Raw genomic sequence first — 17426 nt, forward strand, 5'->3', positions numbered from 1 at the left:
GTAAGCTGACGCAGCGTCTCTAAGCGTTAGCAGCTTTGCGCGCTAATAGGATTAGGGAGGTTTAAAACTGTCATTTGAGTGAACTAAACCCCCTGATACTCTGCATTGCACCTTCTTAACCAATTTGCCTTCAATTAGGGTAATTGGGAAACTAGCAAAGAAGTATAGCATTAATATTTTAAAGTGATGAAGCGATTACGGGCCTTGGACAAGGAAGCAAATCAATTTGCTATCTGCTCCTAAAAGGCAATTATAATCATTTGGCAAATCAGCCTGCTGCCTCCCCCCGGGCGAGGCAACACCTTGCGGCAGCCGCGGGGCCGGCACGGCACACACAGCGCCGGGGCCGGGCAGCTGGGTAGACCCCCACCCCCAAACCCGGCACCCTGGGGACCTCCCTGCACCCCAGGCCAGTGGGGCACCCTGGGGAAACCTGCCGAAGACCATCAGTGTAGGGTACACTGCTCCTGCACTCGTCACGAGTGGCCAGCATGCGGATCCAGGCGAGTGGGGTGCCAGTTTGCAGCCCTGTCCCCACACATCGCCCCCGCCCTGGGGATGTCCCCAGCACCTCCACAGGCAGCATCTCCCTGCTCTCCCCCGCAGCGCTGCATGGCATAGGGGTGTCACCCCGTCCCCAGGGGCTGCATGGCCCACCTGGACATGTCATGCCAACCCTAGTGTGTGGTCTTGCTGTCCCCAGGGCAGTTGCCAGCCTGTCCCTGGGGTGGTGGCACACTGTCCCCCAGGTGGTGGCATGCCATCCCCAAGACAACATCACACTGTCCCCAAAGAGGTGTGAGACAGGGCAGGTGAAGCCTCACAACCCCAGTGGGGGACAACAGGATGGACTCGGGCCCCACACCAGAACACAGAGGGGGCTGTGGGGTCTTGCCAACAGCAGGTTTGGTGGGGAGGGCACAGATTCACTCAGGGACCAGCAGCCACCTGGCACAGGGTGCTGGGGTCCAAAACGCCCACAGTGACATTTGCCATCCGAAAGGGGAAGCGTGGCAAGGAGGGGAAGGGAGTGGGAGGAAGACTAGACAGGTCCGGGGGTGGTGGCAGTCACAGGTGGCAGGAAGATGGTTTTGGGAGAAAGTAAAAGTGAGCAAAGAAAGAAAAGGGCAAAATCCACCCCACACGATGGGGGCTGTGGACAGCACCAAGCACATTCCCCAGCACAGCCCAGGATCCCCACCATGATGTTTCCATCATGCTTTGGGGCCCAGGGCAGCAGTGGGAGTGGAGAGAAGAATGGTAGTCCTGCCCCTCAGCCTGGCTGCCTTTGTCCCACGCCCCCTTAGGCCAGGGCCCATGGCCGCCCCCAGGGATTGTCCCCTTGGCTGGATCCCACAGCTGGTCCCCACAGGCTGTTCCCATGCCTGGCTCCAGTGCTCAGTCCCATGTCCATGACTCATCCCCACACCAGGTCCCATGGGCACTGCCCCACGGCTGCTCCCCACACTTGGCCCTCCTGCCTGGTCCCCTGCTCTGAACCCCATGAGTGTTCCCTGCTTGGTCTTCATCACAGGTCCCCAAGGCTCTTCAGGGGGGGATGGTCTCTATAGCTGGTCCCTACACCTGGGCCCACAGCCAGACTTCAGAGCAGGTCCCCAGACTGTATCCACACCCTGGGTCCTCACAGCTGGACCTCATGTCCCCATCCCTTTCCCTTCACCTGTCCCCATCTCTGCTCTCCACATGGGCAGGTTTCTGCAGGCAGCACCACTGGGAGCAACAGGGCCACCCACACTGTCACAGGGCCACCCCCAGGCTCTCCATCCTTATCCACGGGGGAACAACACCCATCACTGCAGCATCCCCATCCCGCCGAGGCTTGAGGCATCTGCCCCAGACCCCATCCCTGGGGCAGAGCCTCCATAGCCCAAGGAAATCCTGCCCCCTCCCCCTCCATCCTTTCTTCTCTGCTCCCCCTGTTTCTAATTCTTTCTCCTTGCCTGTAATGAGGGGATTACACGGCAAACTCCAGCAGGACGCCTTTGTGGGGAGACAATCTGAGTGGGGAAGGCAGTTCGGGGCTTTGTCCGCCGCTGCCCCCCCGGACCCGTGCTGGGGGGACATTTAGAGCAATTACTTGTCCAGAAAGTAACTGTCAATCATTCTTAAAGGGGAAGGCCTCCAATTAATAACCTCGTCTTAATCCTTTGGACTCATTTCCAATCTGCGGTGCCTTGGTGACATCTGCAACACTAAATAAAGATTCTCCCGAGCCTTAGCACGGCGGTTCTGTGACAAATAAGAAGACTAGAGGCAACTTTGGCTGCCAAAGCTGCGAGATTGGTGAGGTTGAGCCGCTTGTTTGGTTCCCGGGAGGGACCAGCAAAGTTAAATACTCCTGGAAAAGCCGAGTTGGGCCCAGCAGGTAACGCCGTTTTTTTTCCAATTCGGGACAAGCGCCGAGGGAAGATGCTGAGAAAGGGAGTGGATGTCCCCAGGGTGTGCCTGGGGTTGGTATTGGGGATGGGGCTGGCACCATTCCCTGGGGACTCAGGAGCGGGTGCGGGTGCCTGCCGATGTCATTCGCTCTGAATCACACAGAGCCAGGGGCGGGAGCCACCCATGCTCCTACCACCTGTCCCAGGCAGCTTGAGCTCAGGGAGCCAAATTCTGGCACCCAAATGGGCTTCCAAAGGCAAAGACTGGAGTCCCAGTGGAAGCTGGGGCTTTCCCAGGACTGTCTCTTGCACATCCCCTGCTGCCAGTGGAGGCCATTTGTCCTCACTGATGTTCTGCTGCTTTGCGGTACTCAGGAAGTGAGGTTTTTTTACCCACTTTGACCAGGGCTCAGTGTTGTTTCTGTTGCTTTTTTGGGTATTTTTATCAGCAGCCGTCCCCTCCCCCCAGCCAGCAGCCCCCACAGGAAAACCATGGGCTGAGGCATCGAGGAGAGGGGGGAGAGAACTCTGCTGAGGTACTGGGTCCTTATGTTTCCCAGCACAGGTTTGCAGCTTAAGGGCTTAAACCCAAAATTTGCTGCTGGCATGACAGTGGCTGCAGGAAGATGTCCTTCGGGAGCCAGGACAGTTTAGCAGTTCCCCCACCTTCAGCTCAGCGTGGCCTGTTTCCAGGCAGGATTCCACAAACACTGGTGGCAAAGGCTTGGGAGTCCTGAGGCCAGTCCCTGGAGGATGGGGAATACGGGGTGGTTGGTTGGTGCTGATGTCCCCCAAGCCTGACCTGTAATGCTCCCCCCCTTCCCCACTCAGGGACATCTGTGCCCCCCCTGGCCAGGCCGAGGCAGACTGGGGTGGGAGTCCTTCCTTTGCCCCCATCCCGCCGGGTCCGGTGCTGCCGCCCTGCTGCCGGGTCACTGCTGCTCTGGTATTTTGTGTTCTTGGCTCATTTGGGCTCCCAGGTCAGGGTTTGCTGCTCCCTGGGGAGTTTTTTGTCTCCCTTGCTTTCTGATGGGGTCAGGGAGTGAACCATGGGGCTCCATCTCTGCACTTTACCCGTCCCCCATCATTGCCCCACTTCTTCTCCCGCTTGCCCTATCTCATCCCCAGTCCCCCCAGCCTCTCTCACTCATCCCCCCCAGTGCCCATTTCACCCATTCCCATTGCCCCAGCTCCTTCCAGCCCCCCCCCACCCCAGCTCTGGCTCCCCCCCCCATTGCTCCATGGGACTGTGGGACATGGCTGGGCAGGTCAGATGGGGATCCTGATGGGGTGCTGGGTCCCTTGGGGGTCCGTGCCCCAGGAGGGTGTTCTAGGTGCTCAGCCCCCCCTTTCTCCTCTCCTTGCAGGTGTGGAGCTGTGCAAATGAGAAGCAGGTAAGTGAGAGCAGGATGGCAGTGGGGAACCCCATCCACTCCCTGTGTCCCCAACCCCAGAACACACTGTGATGCTCACACAGTGACCACAGGGCCCCTGCTCCCACCAGCCCCCGCCTCCCACTGCTGCTTTGGGGCACCCCAGGGGCACCCAACACCACTGCCCTGACTTGTGGCTTCCCTGAGGCACACTGAGACTGCCGGGCTGGACCCAGAGCCCCTCGGGCTACTGACACCCTGCAGGGGGCTGTGGGGCATCGGGGGGGGGGGGGGGGGGGGGGGGCGGGGGGAGCTTGCAGCCCCTGAAGGCACACACACCATGCTGCACTCCCTGCACACACAGCACTGCATGTGCGCAGCCCCTCTGTGAGTACAGCACCCACTGGGTGTGCAACACACACTGCACACGCAGCCCCTGGGCATGCACTGATTGCACTGGACACGCTGCCTACAGCACACACACACATCACAGCAGCCCCAGAAACATGCTGCTTGTGTTGGGTGCACTCCACACAGACACAGCACACGCTGCACAGGCACTGAACAGGCACTGCACATTGCCACACACATGCACACATGGCATGTGCTGCACCGCATGGTGTGTGGCACAGGCTCTGCATGTGCCTCTGCTGCATGTACCATGTGCACTGCACACACTGCACACACTGCACACACTGCACACACACTGGGTTTCCACAGCTCCTGTGCCCACAGGCTGTACGTGCCCCGCACACACTGTGTGTCCTGCACACCCATGGCGCTGTGCACGCCCTACACAAGCACTGTGTACACACACTGTGCCCTGCGTGCAGTAGTGCAGACACTGCAGGTGGTGTGCTGCACGCATGGCACACAGACACTGCACCCTAGCACTGCTCCCATGGGGCACAAACCACCCCGCACACCCCCATCCCCGCACATACACATCCGCACTGTGCACATGCTGCACACCTTCCACTGCATGCTCAGCCCACTACAGAGTCCCCCCACACACCTGTGCCTCACTGGGAGCACCCCTGGGCCCCTGCCCAGGAACAGGCACAGACGCAGCTGCCACGAGCACACTGCGCACAGCCCCGCTGTGCACACAGCACACCCGCACAGACACCCCTGTGTGCACAGCCTGGGCAACACCCGACACCCACCCCCTGCCCTCTAGGACCTCCATTTACCCCCTCCCAGCATGAACCCACTCTCCTTTTCCCTCCCCACTCCCACTGAGACATTAGGTGAGTCCGTGCTGTTGGGTCTAGGCAATGCAGTGCCTTCCCCTTGCCCCAGGATTATGGTTTTCTGCCCCATTTCCATGTCTGCTGACATCCTCACGGTGGAAAGAGACCCTTAATCCCCTGCAAATACTGCAGGAAGATTTCAGATGCCGGATAAAAAGCTTAAAGATGAAACGTTGCAAGGGTCGAAAATGCTTATAAGCATCACCAAAACGGCTATTAGCCGGGGGACAGTGCTGGGTCACTCCCGCCCAGCCTGGGGACTGATACTGGGTCGCCCAGCATTCTAGGGCCAGCCTTCACCATGCCAGAGGCTGGACAAGAGGAGCTGGGGAGGAAGGAGGGAACTAACCCAGGCTTGGTCCCCTCCAGGCCAGGGCAGAGAGAGATCAGGTTGGCTCTCTGTGATGGCACTTTCATAAAATCCTCCATTTTAGAGGAAATCTGACTTTTAGCACCAGTGGGTTCATTGGCCTCGTGGCATCAGACAGCAGAGCCAAGTGTGAGGCTTGCCTTGGACTCTGGGTCAGTCCCCAGGACCCTGGGTCGGTCCCCAGGACTGTGGATCAGCCCGCACGACACCACAGTCCTGGGATCCTCTGCTGTGGCAGAGAGGATTATGCCTTTGCATAACCTGTTCCTAGGGCCACCCTATCTTGCCATCCCTCCGTTTACTTGTCCGTCCATCCCTGGACTGGGGACACATGCAGCGTCCAAAGCCCCCACACCCCTCTAACTCTGCGGTGCCCCTGAAGGTGCCACCATGTTCCTGAATAAGTGCGAGGGGGACCTGGGTGAGCTGCGGAAGCCAGGGGACGGCGAGGGCACCCCACCGGCCGCCGCCGAGGAGGAGCAGCCCAAGAAGAAGCACCGACGGAACCGCACCACTTTCACCACGTACCAGCTGCATGAGCTGGAACGTGCCTTTGAGAAGTCCCACTACCCTGACGTGTACAGCCGCGAGGAGCTGGCCATGAAGGTCAACCTGCCGGAGGTCCGCGTGCAGGTAGGGAAGGCAGCACCCCAGCATCCTGGATCTGTCCCTGAGCAGTATCAGAGGGACCCCAAGGTGCTGGAGAGCTCTGCTCTGCTCTCAGCTCTAGTGCCAGTGCCCCTCTCCGTGCCTCAGTTTCCCCATTGCTCGAGATGGGAGCAGCATCTCTGCAGAGCCTGGGAAGAGCCTGGGGTCCCATGAATCTTCTCCCCACCATGCCTGGACTGAAGGGATAAGATCAGGGAGGGAGAAAGGGTCAAGGAGCTGAAGTAACAAATCCACTGTTAACCAAAGCAGTAGCCCCCAAACAAATGAACTGAATTCCCCAGGCCTCAGCCCCAGTCAAGACAATGCAGCCTTTTTTGTGCGGGTCCAAGCCATAAAGACATCTCTGCTGAGCTCTCTGAGCAACAACTGGTTTCATAGAATCACAGAATCATTCAGGTTGGAAAAGTGCTTTGAGACCATAGAGTCCAACTGCTCCCCCAGCACTGCCAAGGCCACCACCAATCCATGTCCCTAAGTGCCACATCCACATGTAAGTCCCACCAGGAATGAGGACTCCACCACTGCCCTAGGGAAGAAGTTTCCACTAATCTCCAACCTAACCCTCCCCTGGCACAGCTTGAGGCAGTTCCCTTCTGTCCTGTCCCTTGCTCCCTGGGAGCAGAGCCCGACCCCCACCTGGCTCCACCTTCCTGTCAGAGAGTTGCAGAGTCAGAAGGTCCCCCCTGAGCCTCCTTTTCTCCAGGCTGAGCTCCCCCGGCTTCCTCAGCTGCTCCTCATCTGACTTGTGCTCCAGCCCTTTCCCCAGCTCCATTCCTTTCTCTGGACATGCCGTTCTCACCAGTGCAGCCCAGTGTCCACCAACGGCCGTGAGCAGCCCATGGAACCCTCTCCTTTCCCACCCAGCCATTCATCTTTCCTCCCCTTTTCCTCCTGCAACAGACCCCTGTGCCCTGTGCTGCTCTGGAGACATGGGGACCAGCACTTTAATGAGCAGTTCCCATGGGGCCAGATGTCACCGCTGGATTTGGGTCGTCAGTCCCTGTCGTTCCTGCTGGGTTTTGGCACAACTGTGGCTGTTTAACTTATAAAAGCTGCAAACAAGGGGGTGGGGAGGTCAGATAACATTGTCCCATACACTGCTGGGAGTCTGCACGGCCCAGGTGCATGTTCCCATGGAGCAGAAGGGGCTCTGTGCTTACACCTCTCACTTTCTACACCTTGGAGATGTCCTTGGTCTCTGGGGCTTGTGGGAGAGGTCTGGCAGAGGTGCTGGGATTGCTGGAGCCCTATAGGACAGCGCTCGTGCGATGGGGTACCTCCTATGGGACACCCCCACCTCGAGCACTCCCTGTGGGGCACCCCACATGGAATACTGCAGAACGGGACACCCTGCCTGGGGCAGAGACATGGGGCACCCTGCATGGGACACCCTGCACGGGGCACTGCACAGCTCCTTCCAGCTCCCAGTGTGCAGTGGGATACACTGCAAGGGTCCAGCTGGGCACAGTGAGGCTCACCTTGGCTCTCACCTCACAGGTCTGGTTCCAGAACCGACGAGCCAAGTGGAGAAGGCAAGAGAAGATGGAGGCCAGTTCCATGAAGCTCCACGATACCCCCGTGCTCTCCTTCAACCGGCCCCCCATGACCCCCAACGTAGGGTCCATGAGCAACTCCCTCCCACTCGACCCATGGCTGACATCCCCCATCTCCAGCGCCACCACGGTCCACAGCATCCCCGGCTTCATGGGAGCCCCCCAGGCCCTGCAGCCCCCCTACGCTGGGCACTCCTTCCTCAACACCCCACCGCCAATGGCACAGGGCATGCAGCCCATGGCCCCCACGCCCTACCAGTGCAGCACCCCCTTTGTGGACAAGTACCCGCTGGAGGAGGTGGACCAGAGGAGCTCCAGCATCGCCTCGCTCCGCATGAAAGCCAAGGAGCACATTCAGACCATTGACAAGACCTGGCAGCCCATTTGATGAACGCTCCCCTCCGAGCTCCCCGGCCGCCACTCCTGTCCCGGGTGCTGGCTCTGCCCCGCGGCAGGTGAGGGAGGACAGTGGGTGCTCAGCAGGACCAAAGCTGGCACCGGGCAGGGATGCCAGACTGCGCCTTCCCCACACTGACCCAGCACCGGTGGTGGCAGGGGAGCGAGTCAGGGTGCTGGGACGACCCCACGGCTGGGGGGAAGCACTCCAGGAGAGCCCCTTTGCCTGTCTGAGGCACCAAGATCAGCTGATGACCTGGCTGAGGCTCAGGGATCCAACTGTGCCACTGGGCCACCCACCACACCCCGGCTGGACACCTCCTTTCTCCACACCCCCTCTCCTTCCCATTATTATTAATTTTTTTTTTTTTTTTTTAATGCTGCAGATTTAAACAAAACTGAACAGAAAGCTCTAGTTTTGTAGGGAGTACTTGGGGGGATGTTTTAGCTGTGTTGGGGCACGCTGCCAGTCGTGCTGGGAGATGTGCCGGCGCCGAGAGCACGGGTGTATTGTGAGTAAAGAGATATGCTGGACAGGTGCCTCATGCTGGAGTCAGGCGCTGCCGGGGCCTCGGTCGGGCCGTGCCCTCCTTAGCGGTCTGTGGCTGCCAAGCCTCTGCCGGAAAGGAGCTTTCCATGGGAACATGGGGGCATCATCCCTGCGCACCCTCCTGCCCTACTCCCTCAGGATGCTGCGTGCGGGGCTAGGCCAGGTCCAGGTCCAGGTGACCTGATCCAGCCCCAGCCGGGACTGGCTCGTGCTGCACTGTGGCCTCAACAGCTTGTCACAGGTCCCCTGCTCAACTGTCCCTTGGGGCCTGTACCCACTGCCCCCCCACCCTAGCACTCCCAGAGGTGCCAGTGGCAGAGGGGCTGCTGGAATTGCGCTGGTGGGAGGATGGGTAGCAGTGGGAGCCCTGAGGCCACTGGCCAGGGCTGGTGAGAGGAGGGGACTGGCTGTGAGCCCTGGGGTCACCACAACAGGGTTGTTGGGGCACACCAACACCTGGCTTACCCCTTGCCGGTGTCTCCTGCCAGGTGGAAGCTGGGTGGTGGTGACAAGGTGCGGTGTCCTCAGGGGTCCCCAGAGCGGCTTTGCAGCTCTGGGGGACCCCATCTGTCCACCTGCTGAAGCTCAGGGCACAGCCAGTGCCATCGGCACCCTCACTGATGGCAAAGGCCAGCATGGGCCCAGCACATAACTGAGTCCACAGTGGCTTTGAGGTGCTTAAGCACAGCTGGGACAGTGGGCTTATCCCTGGGTGAGCAGGTGCCCCGGGCCCCTGGGATGCCTTGAGGTGACCCAGGTTCCTGGGGCGTCCCAATCCCTGGAGGAGCCAGACGAGGGACAACCCTCCCGCCAACAAAAAGGTTTCCCCAGAAAATCTTCCCACTTCGGATCTGACAACAGCCCCATCCCCACCGCATGCCTCCGGCCCAGACCCCGCTCGGTGCCACGGGCCCCGCCTGCAGCCCCCGGCCCGGCGTCACCCCGGTCCAAAACCCCGCGGCCGGCCTCTGACGTCTCCCCAGCGCCGGGGTCGGGCGGGTGTGGCCGGGATGCCAGCGGGCCCGACGAGGCACTGACCCCGGCGAGACCCTTCTCCTTGTGCCCCGTACCCCGGCTGCTGCTGCTCGTCTGTTTCGTTAACGACAATTAAACCTTTAACAACCCATTAAACGCATAATCGATGCTCCCCGGCTCCCCGGCCCAGCTAATGGGGTGAAGCGCCCCGGCCGAGGCGAGCTCCGGCCGGCAGATAATGAAGCAACGGCTGCGGAAGTAATGGGGTTTGATCCGGGGGACGGGACGCGCTCAATGGGGGCTGCGCTTTTCACATGACATAATTGCCGAGGCTGGCGCCAGCCCGGGGCACCCCTCGGCCTCCCGAGCGCCAACAAAGGCCGGCTGGCGCTGGGAGCGGCAGCGCCGCACCCCCGGCTCGTTTGATCGGAGCCTAATTGGGGCGAGGGTGCTCCCCCAGCCCGGCCCCGCAGCCCCCGCCCGAGAGCGCGGAGGGGCCCCGGGATGAGGATGCGTCTCCCCGGGTCCTTGGGGCTGAGAATTGTGTGAAGTATGGAAATAAGCTGTTTTCCATGGGGTGGCACGGGGAATGTCGGGGTACCCTCGCTTGTTACCCCGCTTCCCTCCCGTGGGTGCGCCCGGTGCTGCGCTGCACCTCCTGCAGGAACGGGCAAGATTTCTGACCCCAAAAATGCCATTTGAACGCAGGGAGGGCGCAGAAGCGCCGAGCCGCCTGGCCGGACCACTTTATTGGTGCTTTCCCCAGTGGGTACCCACTCGAGCCTGTCCTAGCATGTGGGGTTTGTGTGGGGAAAATTCAAGCAAAAATCGATTTTTTTTTCCTGCCTTAGATCCCAATCCTGTCCTGAAATCGCTCACTGCCCAGATGGGGCCGGTGCCTGGAGTTATACTGTGAGGAGTGGGTGCTCCTGCGAGTGCTGGAGGTACTCCCACCCCCTCGTGGCCGAACAGGAGCCCTCCCGCTCCCACCCCCTGTAATCTCCTCCCGCGGGATTTGCCCCCTAAGCTGCTTATTTCTCTCTATTTCTCCCAGGCCTGAATGAACCTAGCCCTGCCCCGGCACGACGCCTCGAGCCCGCTGAGCTGTGGTCTCTGGGCACTCTGCCCCTGGCGCTGCCCGGTGGTGGCCTGGCACGTGGGGCTGGCACTGCCATGCCCGGGGATGCGGGACTGACACTGCCAAGGGATGTGGGAGTGGCATTGCCATGCCAGGGACGTGCGGATGGGGCACGTCCCAGTCGTACTGGGCTGATGGAGCCCAGCCTCTGCATGTCATCTCCACCCCCTCCATCCCCTGGCCCCCAGCAGGACAGACATGGCACCAGGGCACTGCGGTGATGGGGCGGGCGGGGGCACCTCACTGTCCCTCTACAGGGTGTGGGAGCTGGGGCCCTCGGGGCTCAGGTTCTCCTCAGGGGTGTTGACCCACGAGCTCTCCACCAGCCCCCAGCTCCCGGGGGAAGAGGAGAAGAGGGAGCTGTGGGGCGGTGAGGGGGCGGCCTGCAGGTTGAGCTTGGCGATGAGTGGCCGCCCCACATTCACCCGCTGCCGCTCCTCCACAAAGTCGTCCATGCCTTGGTAGCGGTACTGCAGGCACACAGTGAAGGCCAGCTCTTGCTGCAGGGACAGCAGGACATGGGCTCCTGTCCTGGCATGGCCATGGTCGTGCTGTGCCCCTGACACCAGCCCCTGCCCACGATGGCTCTTACCTGCAGCTTCTGCAAGCCACAAATCCGGCTGTAGAGGCAGCAGGAGGGGCAGCCAATGCTCCAGATGGGCACCAGTGGGCTGCCCAGCTCCTCTGGGCTCTCCTTGTTGGTGCACTTGAGGTCCACATCCAGCTCCTGCCATGGATGGCATTCACGTGAAAACCACCACAGTTTCCCCCCATTCCCCAGTGTTGCCCTGGTAGGGGATTCAGCAGCTGCTCCCACCTCAGGAATATCAGTGAGCCGAGCCTCACACTTGCTGATGTCCTTGGGGGCAGCCACCACACGCGTGTAGATGATCATAATGTTGGAGAACTCGGCTGCAAAGCCCAGCTGGACGGTGACACCGCAGTCAAAGCAGAGGTGCTGGCTCTCTGGCAGGACTGGGGAGGGGACAGGGAGCACAGAGCTGGGACCTGCAGGGGCTCAGGGCTGGAGCTGTACCCACAGGTGAGGTGGCTTGCTGGGTCACCCCAGAGCGGGGTTGCCAACATGTTGCTCCTTTCTCCAGGCTGGTGGCTCTGTCCTGGCAGCTTCTCCTCCAGGTGGGAGGAACCCAGCAAATATTGTTCACAGCCTCTCTCTGCTCCTGGGGCTGTCCCCTCTCTAGATGCCAGCTTGGGACCGGTTCCTGGCGTTGCCAGGAATCCATGACTCACCGTGAGCCTTGGCCCACTGCAGGTTCCTGGCAGAGGACTCATCCTGACCCGGGGGGCAGATGGGGTCTGTCAGAGCCCGTCTCTCTGAGAGGTTGCTGCGAAGCTCCAGTGCCTGCCGGCCCCGTGTGATCTCCAGAGTGCCCATGTCTGTGGGGGCACATGGGGTTGGCAGGAGCCACCAACGGGGTCATTGTTCCCCACTGCTCCTCACTCACCCTCAGCCACCTTGTCCAGTAGCACTGTGATCTTCTCATCCTCCAGCAGCCAGCGCTTGAGGAAGGTGACAAAGATGCCATTGGAGAGCTCACCCTGGCTCAGCTCATAGGCTTCAGCATCTGCGCACCTGCGGCGACAGGGCAGTGGTTAGATCTGTCATGAGGACTGGCACTCCCTGGGAATAGGGCCCAACAGGATGACAGCCCTAAGGAAACCAGAGCTGGGTGCCTAGCGCTCTTCCTGTTCCCATCACATCATCTGGCCACTGGTCTAGGGACAGGTGAGAGCATGGCCGGATCCTGGATGCTTAAAGCATCACCAGCCCAAAGCCCTGTGCTCTGGAGGAGTCTTGGAGCTTCATGCCAGCAGGTGCTGCCCAAAGCCAAGCCGTGCCAAGGGCACCTCCCTGCCCTGTGAGAGACTGGGGGCTGCTGCTTGCACAGCCCCTCCAGCATTGAGGGTGAAGGGATGCAGGCACGGGGGTGTGAGCCCCTGCCCCACCCTGAGCTCAGCAGGGATACTCAGCCCCACTGCCTGTGCCAGAGGTTGATGGGAGGGGACCCACGTGGCATAGCCAAAGACGATGTTGGCCGTGACCTCCAGCGCCCCAACCTGCGGAATGACATCATCATTGAGGTTCCTGCAAGAGAAGAGAAGCTGGACAGAGTGAGAACCCCCAAAACCCACCCCAAAGCACACCAGACCTTGAGGGCTGCTCTGTGCCCCTCTGCCCACCCATCACAGCATTTGCTAGCTCACAAGGGCAGTGAAGTCTTGGGGCATTTAAACAAAGGCAGTGGGTTTAGATGGGACCCTGGGGGTGCCCCGCTACCATTCCCCAGGAGCAACCACCCACAGGTCCCCGTGCTGGCTCTCCCTGAGTGACAGCTTGTCCCCAGGTGGGTGGCAGGGCCGGGTCACCTCTTGCGGCACATGTCAAGCAGGAAGATGTTGAGGCCGGTGCGGCGCTGCTGCATCTCCCGCAGCACCCACTGCACACACAGGCAGTGCTCTGACGTATAGGCGCTGGGTGCGTCAATAGGAACCATGAAGCTGTTGCCAAAATTTTCATAGCCATGCCCGGCATAGTAGAGCAAACCTGCTGAGGGAACAGAGGGCAGGTGACATGGTGACATCCCCTGGCCTGCCAGCACCTGTATCTTGCCTGGCTGCAGCCCAAGACTCCACCAGCATAAAATCACCCAGCTCCCCCTGGGCTGGAGCAACCCTGGCGGGTGTTGTCGCACCATAGACACCCTTGTCAAGGAGGAGGAGGAACTCATCGACAGCCATCTGCATCTCAGCCTTGCGCAGGTCCAGCAGTGACACCACCTTGAAGTCAAGCTGGCGGAGGAGGGCACCGAGGGCGTGAACATCCACGATGGGCGCCTGCAGCTGCTTGTGGTGCAGGTAGTGCATGTTGCCAATCAGCAGTGCCACTTTGTCCGTGGCTGCAAGGACGGGAGAGGGAACTGTTGTTACGGAGTGGGACATACCTGCTCTCCATGTTGCCCACAGCTCACAGAGGTGACACCCAACTCTGGCCAGCATCACTGTCCCTGGGTACCAAGGTACCCCGTGGCATCCCTGCCTCGCTGATCCCTCAGGTTATGGGTAAGGGTTACAGTTGGGGATTTGGGTTGAAGGTTAAGGTGCTAATCAGCTCTCCTAATTTGAGTAGGGGCTGGGCTGTTGTTTCACTCTTCCAGTATGATGCACAGAAAGCATTCCTGACCAAGTAAAGCTTTATGGGGTGACAATGGTGACAACTGGTGACAGTCAGAGCCCCCCAGGGCCACCAGCCCATTCTGGGCAGTCTCTTACCGTACAGCTGTCCAGGGCTGCCATGCTCTAGGGACCCTGGGAAGAGAGAAGTGCTGTGCCAAGGCCCTCCAGTGCTAGGGGAGCACGGCAGGCAGAGCAGCACAGATCTGTCTGCTCTGCCCCCACTTACCTCCATCCCCCTCCTGCCAGGAGCCTCCAGAGGTGAAGAGCCGTGGGCCTGTGGCAGAGGGGATGTCAGGGACTCTATGCATGGCATCATGTCCCAGCATGGGCTGCAGTCCCTCCAAAACTGTGGAGCAGCCATGAGGGCTTTACTGGGAACAGAGCAGGTAGGGGGTCACAGAGGTTTGTCTGGGGCCCTCACCGATCTCCACGTCCACCTCCTGGCTCCACACCTCGTGGAAGAGGTTGAACACGCGGCAGGAGTAGCTGCCTCGCTCGGCTGTTGTCACCAGCTTCACCTGCCAGCGGGACAGAGCAGGAGGCTGGGGCAGTGTGCTAGACAATGCTGCACTGTGCCACACTGTGCCATGCTATGCCATGCTGTGCCATGCCAGAGGTCCCTCCATACCTGGAGCTGGGGTGCCTGTGCTCCTTCCACGGGGCGCCGGTTCCTGAACCACTGGTACTGGGGTGGGGGGTTGCCAATGGCTCTGCACTCCAGCACCAGCGTGTCCCCCTCGGCCAGGCAGCACGGCCGCGGCTGCTGCAGGATCTGCAGCCCTGCCATGGTTGGGCAGTAGCCACTGGCTGGGGAAGGGACAGGGTCGCAAATCAGGCACCCAGCCATGGCAGCACTTTGCAGAGTTGTTCCAGGTCCCAGGTTCTTCACCCACAGGCCCTGGCACCCATGGATGGCATGAGGCAGCAGGCATGAGGAGGACATAGGGCATGTGGCTCCTCTGTGGGCACCATCACCCCAGCAAGCCCAGAGACCTTCACAGCTGAGCCAGGGCATTACATGGCAAATGATACTACTCAGGACCCATCCCTGTCCCGATGGGGCAAGAGATGCCCTGCAGAAAATGTCCCAGTCAGGCTGACAGAGATCTTGAGACCCACCTGAGCTGGGGCTGCTGCTCTTCTCCACCTGGACATGAGCCCACCTGGAGAAGGTGAAGTTTGCCCCACAGCTCACCCGGCAGATGTACCACTCAGGCTGGCCTGCTGGGGTGGCTGTGTCAATCACCAGCTCTGGGGATGTGGCACCAGGCACCTACAAGACAGGAGGAGGCCAAGGAGTAATGGACTCCCTCTTACCTGTGTGGGTCCCTCACCATGGACAAGGGTGCAGGGGCCCTGCTCAGTGTGGCACAGTGGGACCTCACCTCCTGCCGCCCACAGAACCACTGGTACGCAAGCCCTGGCGGGCCAGTCGCACTGCAGGTCAAGGATACCTCTGTCCCCTCTGCCACCACCTGAGACTCCGGCTGCACCATGATGCGAATCACATCCTGGACTGCACAAGAGGAGAGACCAGCCTGGGCTGGCTGAGTCCCCTGTCCCGCACCACCCCATACCATCCAGTCCCATCCTATCCTTCCTCATCCCAACCCACAACAGATTCTCCTCTCCCAGCCCAGCTCATCCTATCACATCCCACACCTTGTCCTGTCCCTGTCCCAACCATCTCATCCTATTGCGTCCCATTGGTATATTCAGTGTTATCCCATCGATGCATATCATCTTGTTTCAGTCTATCCCATTCCACTCTGCTCTATCTTATCCTATCCCATCCCATCCTACCCCATGCTCTCCAAATCTGTCCTGTCTCATCCAATCAGACCACATCCCATCCTATCTCATCCTGTTGCATCCCTCCCACTCCACCCTGCCCACCCAGGACCTTGCTACCAGAGCAAGACCCCCAGCAGGAATCGCTGTTCTTCACCCCCATGCCCATTTCCTCTTGCTGAGCCCCTGCCCCCTGGTGCTCCCGTCCAGGCCCGCGGTTCCCGCTGCCCGTCCGTACCAGCGGAGCTGAGGACTCGGCAGGCCTGTTCGTGCCCCATGCGCTCCAGGCAGCCCAGCAGGTATCTGAGGGTGCAGTCACGCTCGGCCAGGAGCTGCAGCAGGCACTGTGTGGGGCTGCCGCGGGGCTCCAGCACCTTCAGCGAGCACATCTCCAGCTCCTCCGCGCTGCAAGCACCTGCAGCCGTCAGAGCCACAGCCCCCGGCCTCGGGGCGAACGGGAGCCCTGCCAGGGGCCTCGGCAGTGCCCCAGCCCAGGCGGGGAACTGACCCGTGCGCCCCACGCTCAGCCCGCGGCAGAGCTGTGCCCACGTGCGTTTTGTAACCCGGTCGGGGACAGCCCCCGGCAAGGCTCCCCCAGCCCTACCTGCACTTGAAACGTTTCTCGGCCCCGGCCAGCTCGGCCAGCTTGCGCCAGCCCCGGCCGGCGTTATCCAGCAGCTCACACAGTCGGGCCACCACTTCCTCACCCAGCGAGCCGATGGGCATGCTCCAGTCCCCCATCCCTTCTCGGGACACCAAGGGGACAAGCTGTCAGTGGGTGACGTGACAGGCACCCATACCCCACCTGACCCCTCTGGGCACACGGTGACTTAGAGGGGAGAACAGTGAGATCCCTGGTGTCAGGACACCTCCCAGCAGGAGCCTGAGGAGGTGCTGGGACCTGGCTGGGCAGTGCTGCCAGATCTGGGCACCAGCAGCCAGCCAGGAATGACACACACTCCCACTCTGGGAGCTGGGTGGCACAGGGGACCCTGCTCACCCCCCCAGCCTTGAGTAAGGAGCCAGGGTACTTTAGCCCAGCCCCAGGAAAGGGACCTTCATGGAATGGGGGTCCACGGAACTAGAAAGAGGGGATGGCTCCCGTCACCTTCCCTGTCAGGTGACACAGAGAATGGGGCCCCAGTACCCCTCTCCTTCTGGCAGAGGCCCCAGTGGGGCAGCAGCAGCCCCCTTGCTGTCACCAGGCCTCTGCATGGTGGCTCTGGAGCCACCATGAGGGGCCTCCAGGGGGGTCAACATAGAGTACAAGGGGGTCTTGGGACTAGGACCCAGCTTAGCTTGCCGTGAATCCTGGGAAAGGTTTCAGTGTGACATGAACCACCTGGACAGGAGCAGCTCCCTTCTCCTCCCCTCAGGTCCCTTCCCAACAACCCACCCCAGAAGGGCCCTTGTCCCCAGGACTGAGCCCCAGAGCAGCTGTGTGACACTCACCCAAGCAGGGGGCTCCAAGACAGAGGACAGGGAACCAGGTGCTCCGACTGCTCACCTGCTGCTGGATTTGGGATCTGGACACACTAGGGGTGGCAGGCAAGGTGAGGGTGAGCTGCAGGCCTGGCAGGGATGGGCAGTCACCACAGGGTATGGCCAAGCCCCGTCAGCTCTGAGGGTGTGCGCTGAGCCCCACACAGAGGAAATGAAGGTTCAGCCCAAAATCTCCCCCAGGCTCCTGTGCTGCAGCACAGCACTTCTGCTTCCCTCCTTCTTCCTTCCTGTCTGTTGTGCAGTGCGTGGGCGCAGAGCTGC

The 17426-nt window shown here is 60.8% G+C and overlaps 2 protein-coding genes across 5 annotated transcripts; one reads left to right on the forward strand and one right to left on the reverse strand.

Annotated features, from left to right (window-relative positions):
- The first annotated feature begins 715 nt into the window (after positions 1 to 715).
- Positions 716 to 8879, forward strand: RAX2 (retina and anterior neural fold homeobox 2). Of its 2 annotated transcripts, none has more exons than XM_066205660.1 (4): positions 716 to 3345; positions 3767 to 3793; positions 5778 to 6028; positions 7562 to 8879. In XM_066205660.1, the coding sequence occupies exons 3-4, from the start codon at positions 5786 to 5788 to the stop codon at positions 8003 to 8005; spliced, it is 687 nt and encodes a 228-aa protein (XP_066061757.1). In that variant the 5' UTR covers positions 716 to 3345; positions 3767 to 3793; positions 5778 to 5785; the 3' UTR covers positions 8006 to 8879. The 2 variants fall into 2 exon arrangements, with proteins under 2 accessions (XP_066061757.1, XP_066061758.1); XM_066205661.1 differs by having other exon boundaries at positions 3326 to 3379.
- A 1188-nt stretch (positions 8880 to 10067) lies between these two features.
- Positions 10068 to 17323, reverse strand: LOC136302260 (mucosa-associated lymphoid tissue lymphoma translocation protein 1-like). Of its 3 annotated transcripts, none has more exons than XM_066205655.1 (17): positions 17115 to 17323; positions 16267 to 16405; positions 15901 to 16067; positions 15257 to 15387; positions 14991 to 15144; positions 14500 to 14678; positions 14293 to 14389; positions 14098 to 14145; positions 13968 to 14003; positions 13391 to 13594; positions 13065 to 13242; positions 12709 to 12783; positions 12143 to 12270; positions 11928 to 12074; positions 11494 to 11651; positions 11269 to 11403; positions 10068 to 11176 (listed from the first exon to the last, which is right to left on the reverse strand). In XM_066205655.1, the coding sequence occupies exons 2-17, from the start codon at positions 16401 to 16403 to the stop codon at positions 10928 to 10930; spliced, it is 2223 nt and encodes a 740-aa protein (XP_066061752.1). In that variant the 5' UTR covers positions 16404 to 16405; positions 17115 to 17323; the 3' UTR covers positions 10068 to 10927. The 3 variants fall into 3 exon arrangements, with proteins under 3 accessions (XP_066061752.1, XP_066061753.1, XP_066061751.1); XM_066205656.1 differs by having other exon boundaries at positions 10068 to 11146; positions 13065 to 13245; XM_066205654.1 differs by having other exon boundaries at positions 13065 to 13245.
- Positions 17324 to 17426: the final 103 nt, after the last annotated feature.

This window comes from Chamaea fasciata, unplaced genomic scaffold (genome assembly GCF_029207755.1).
Source record: "Chamaea fasciata isolate MVZ Bird 193981 ecotype frontalis unplaced genomic scaffold, bChaFas1.0.hap1 SCAF_28, whole genome shotgun sequence".
In the NCBI taxonomy this organism is placed as follows: Eukaryota; Metazoa; Chordata; class Aves; order Passeriformes; family Sylviidae; genus Chamaea; species Chamaea fasciata.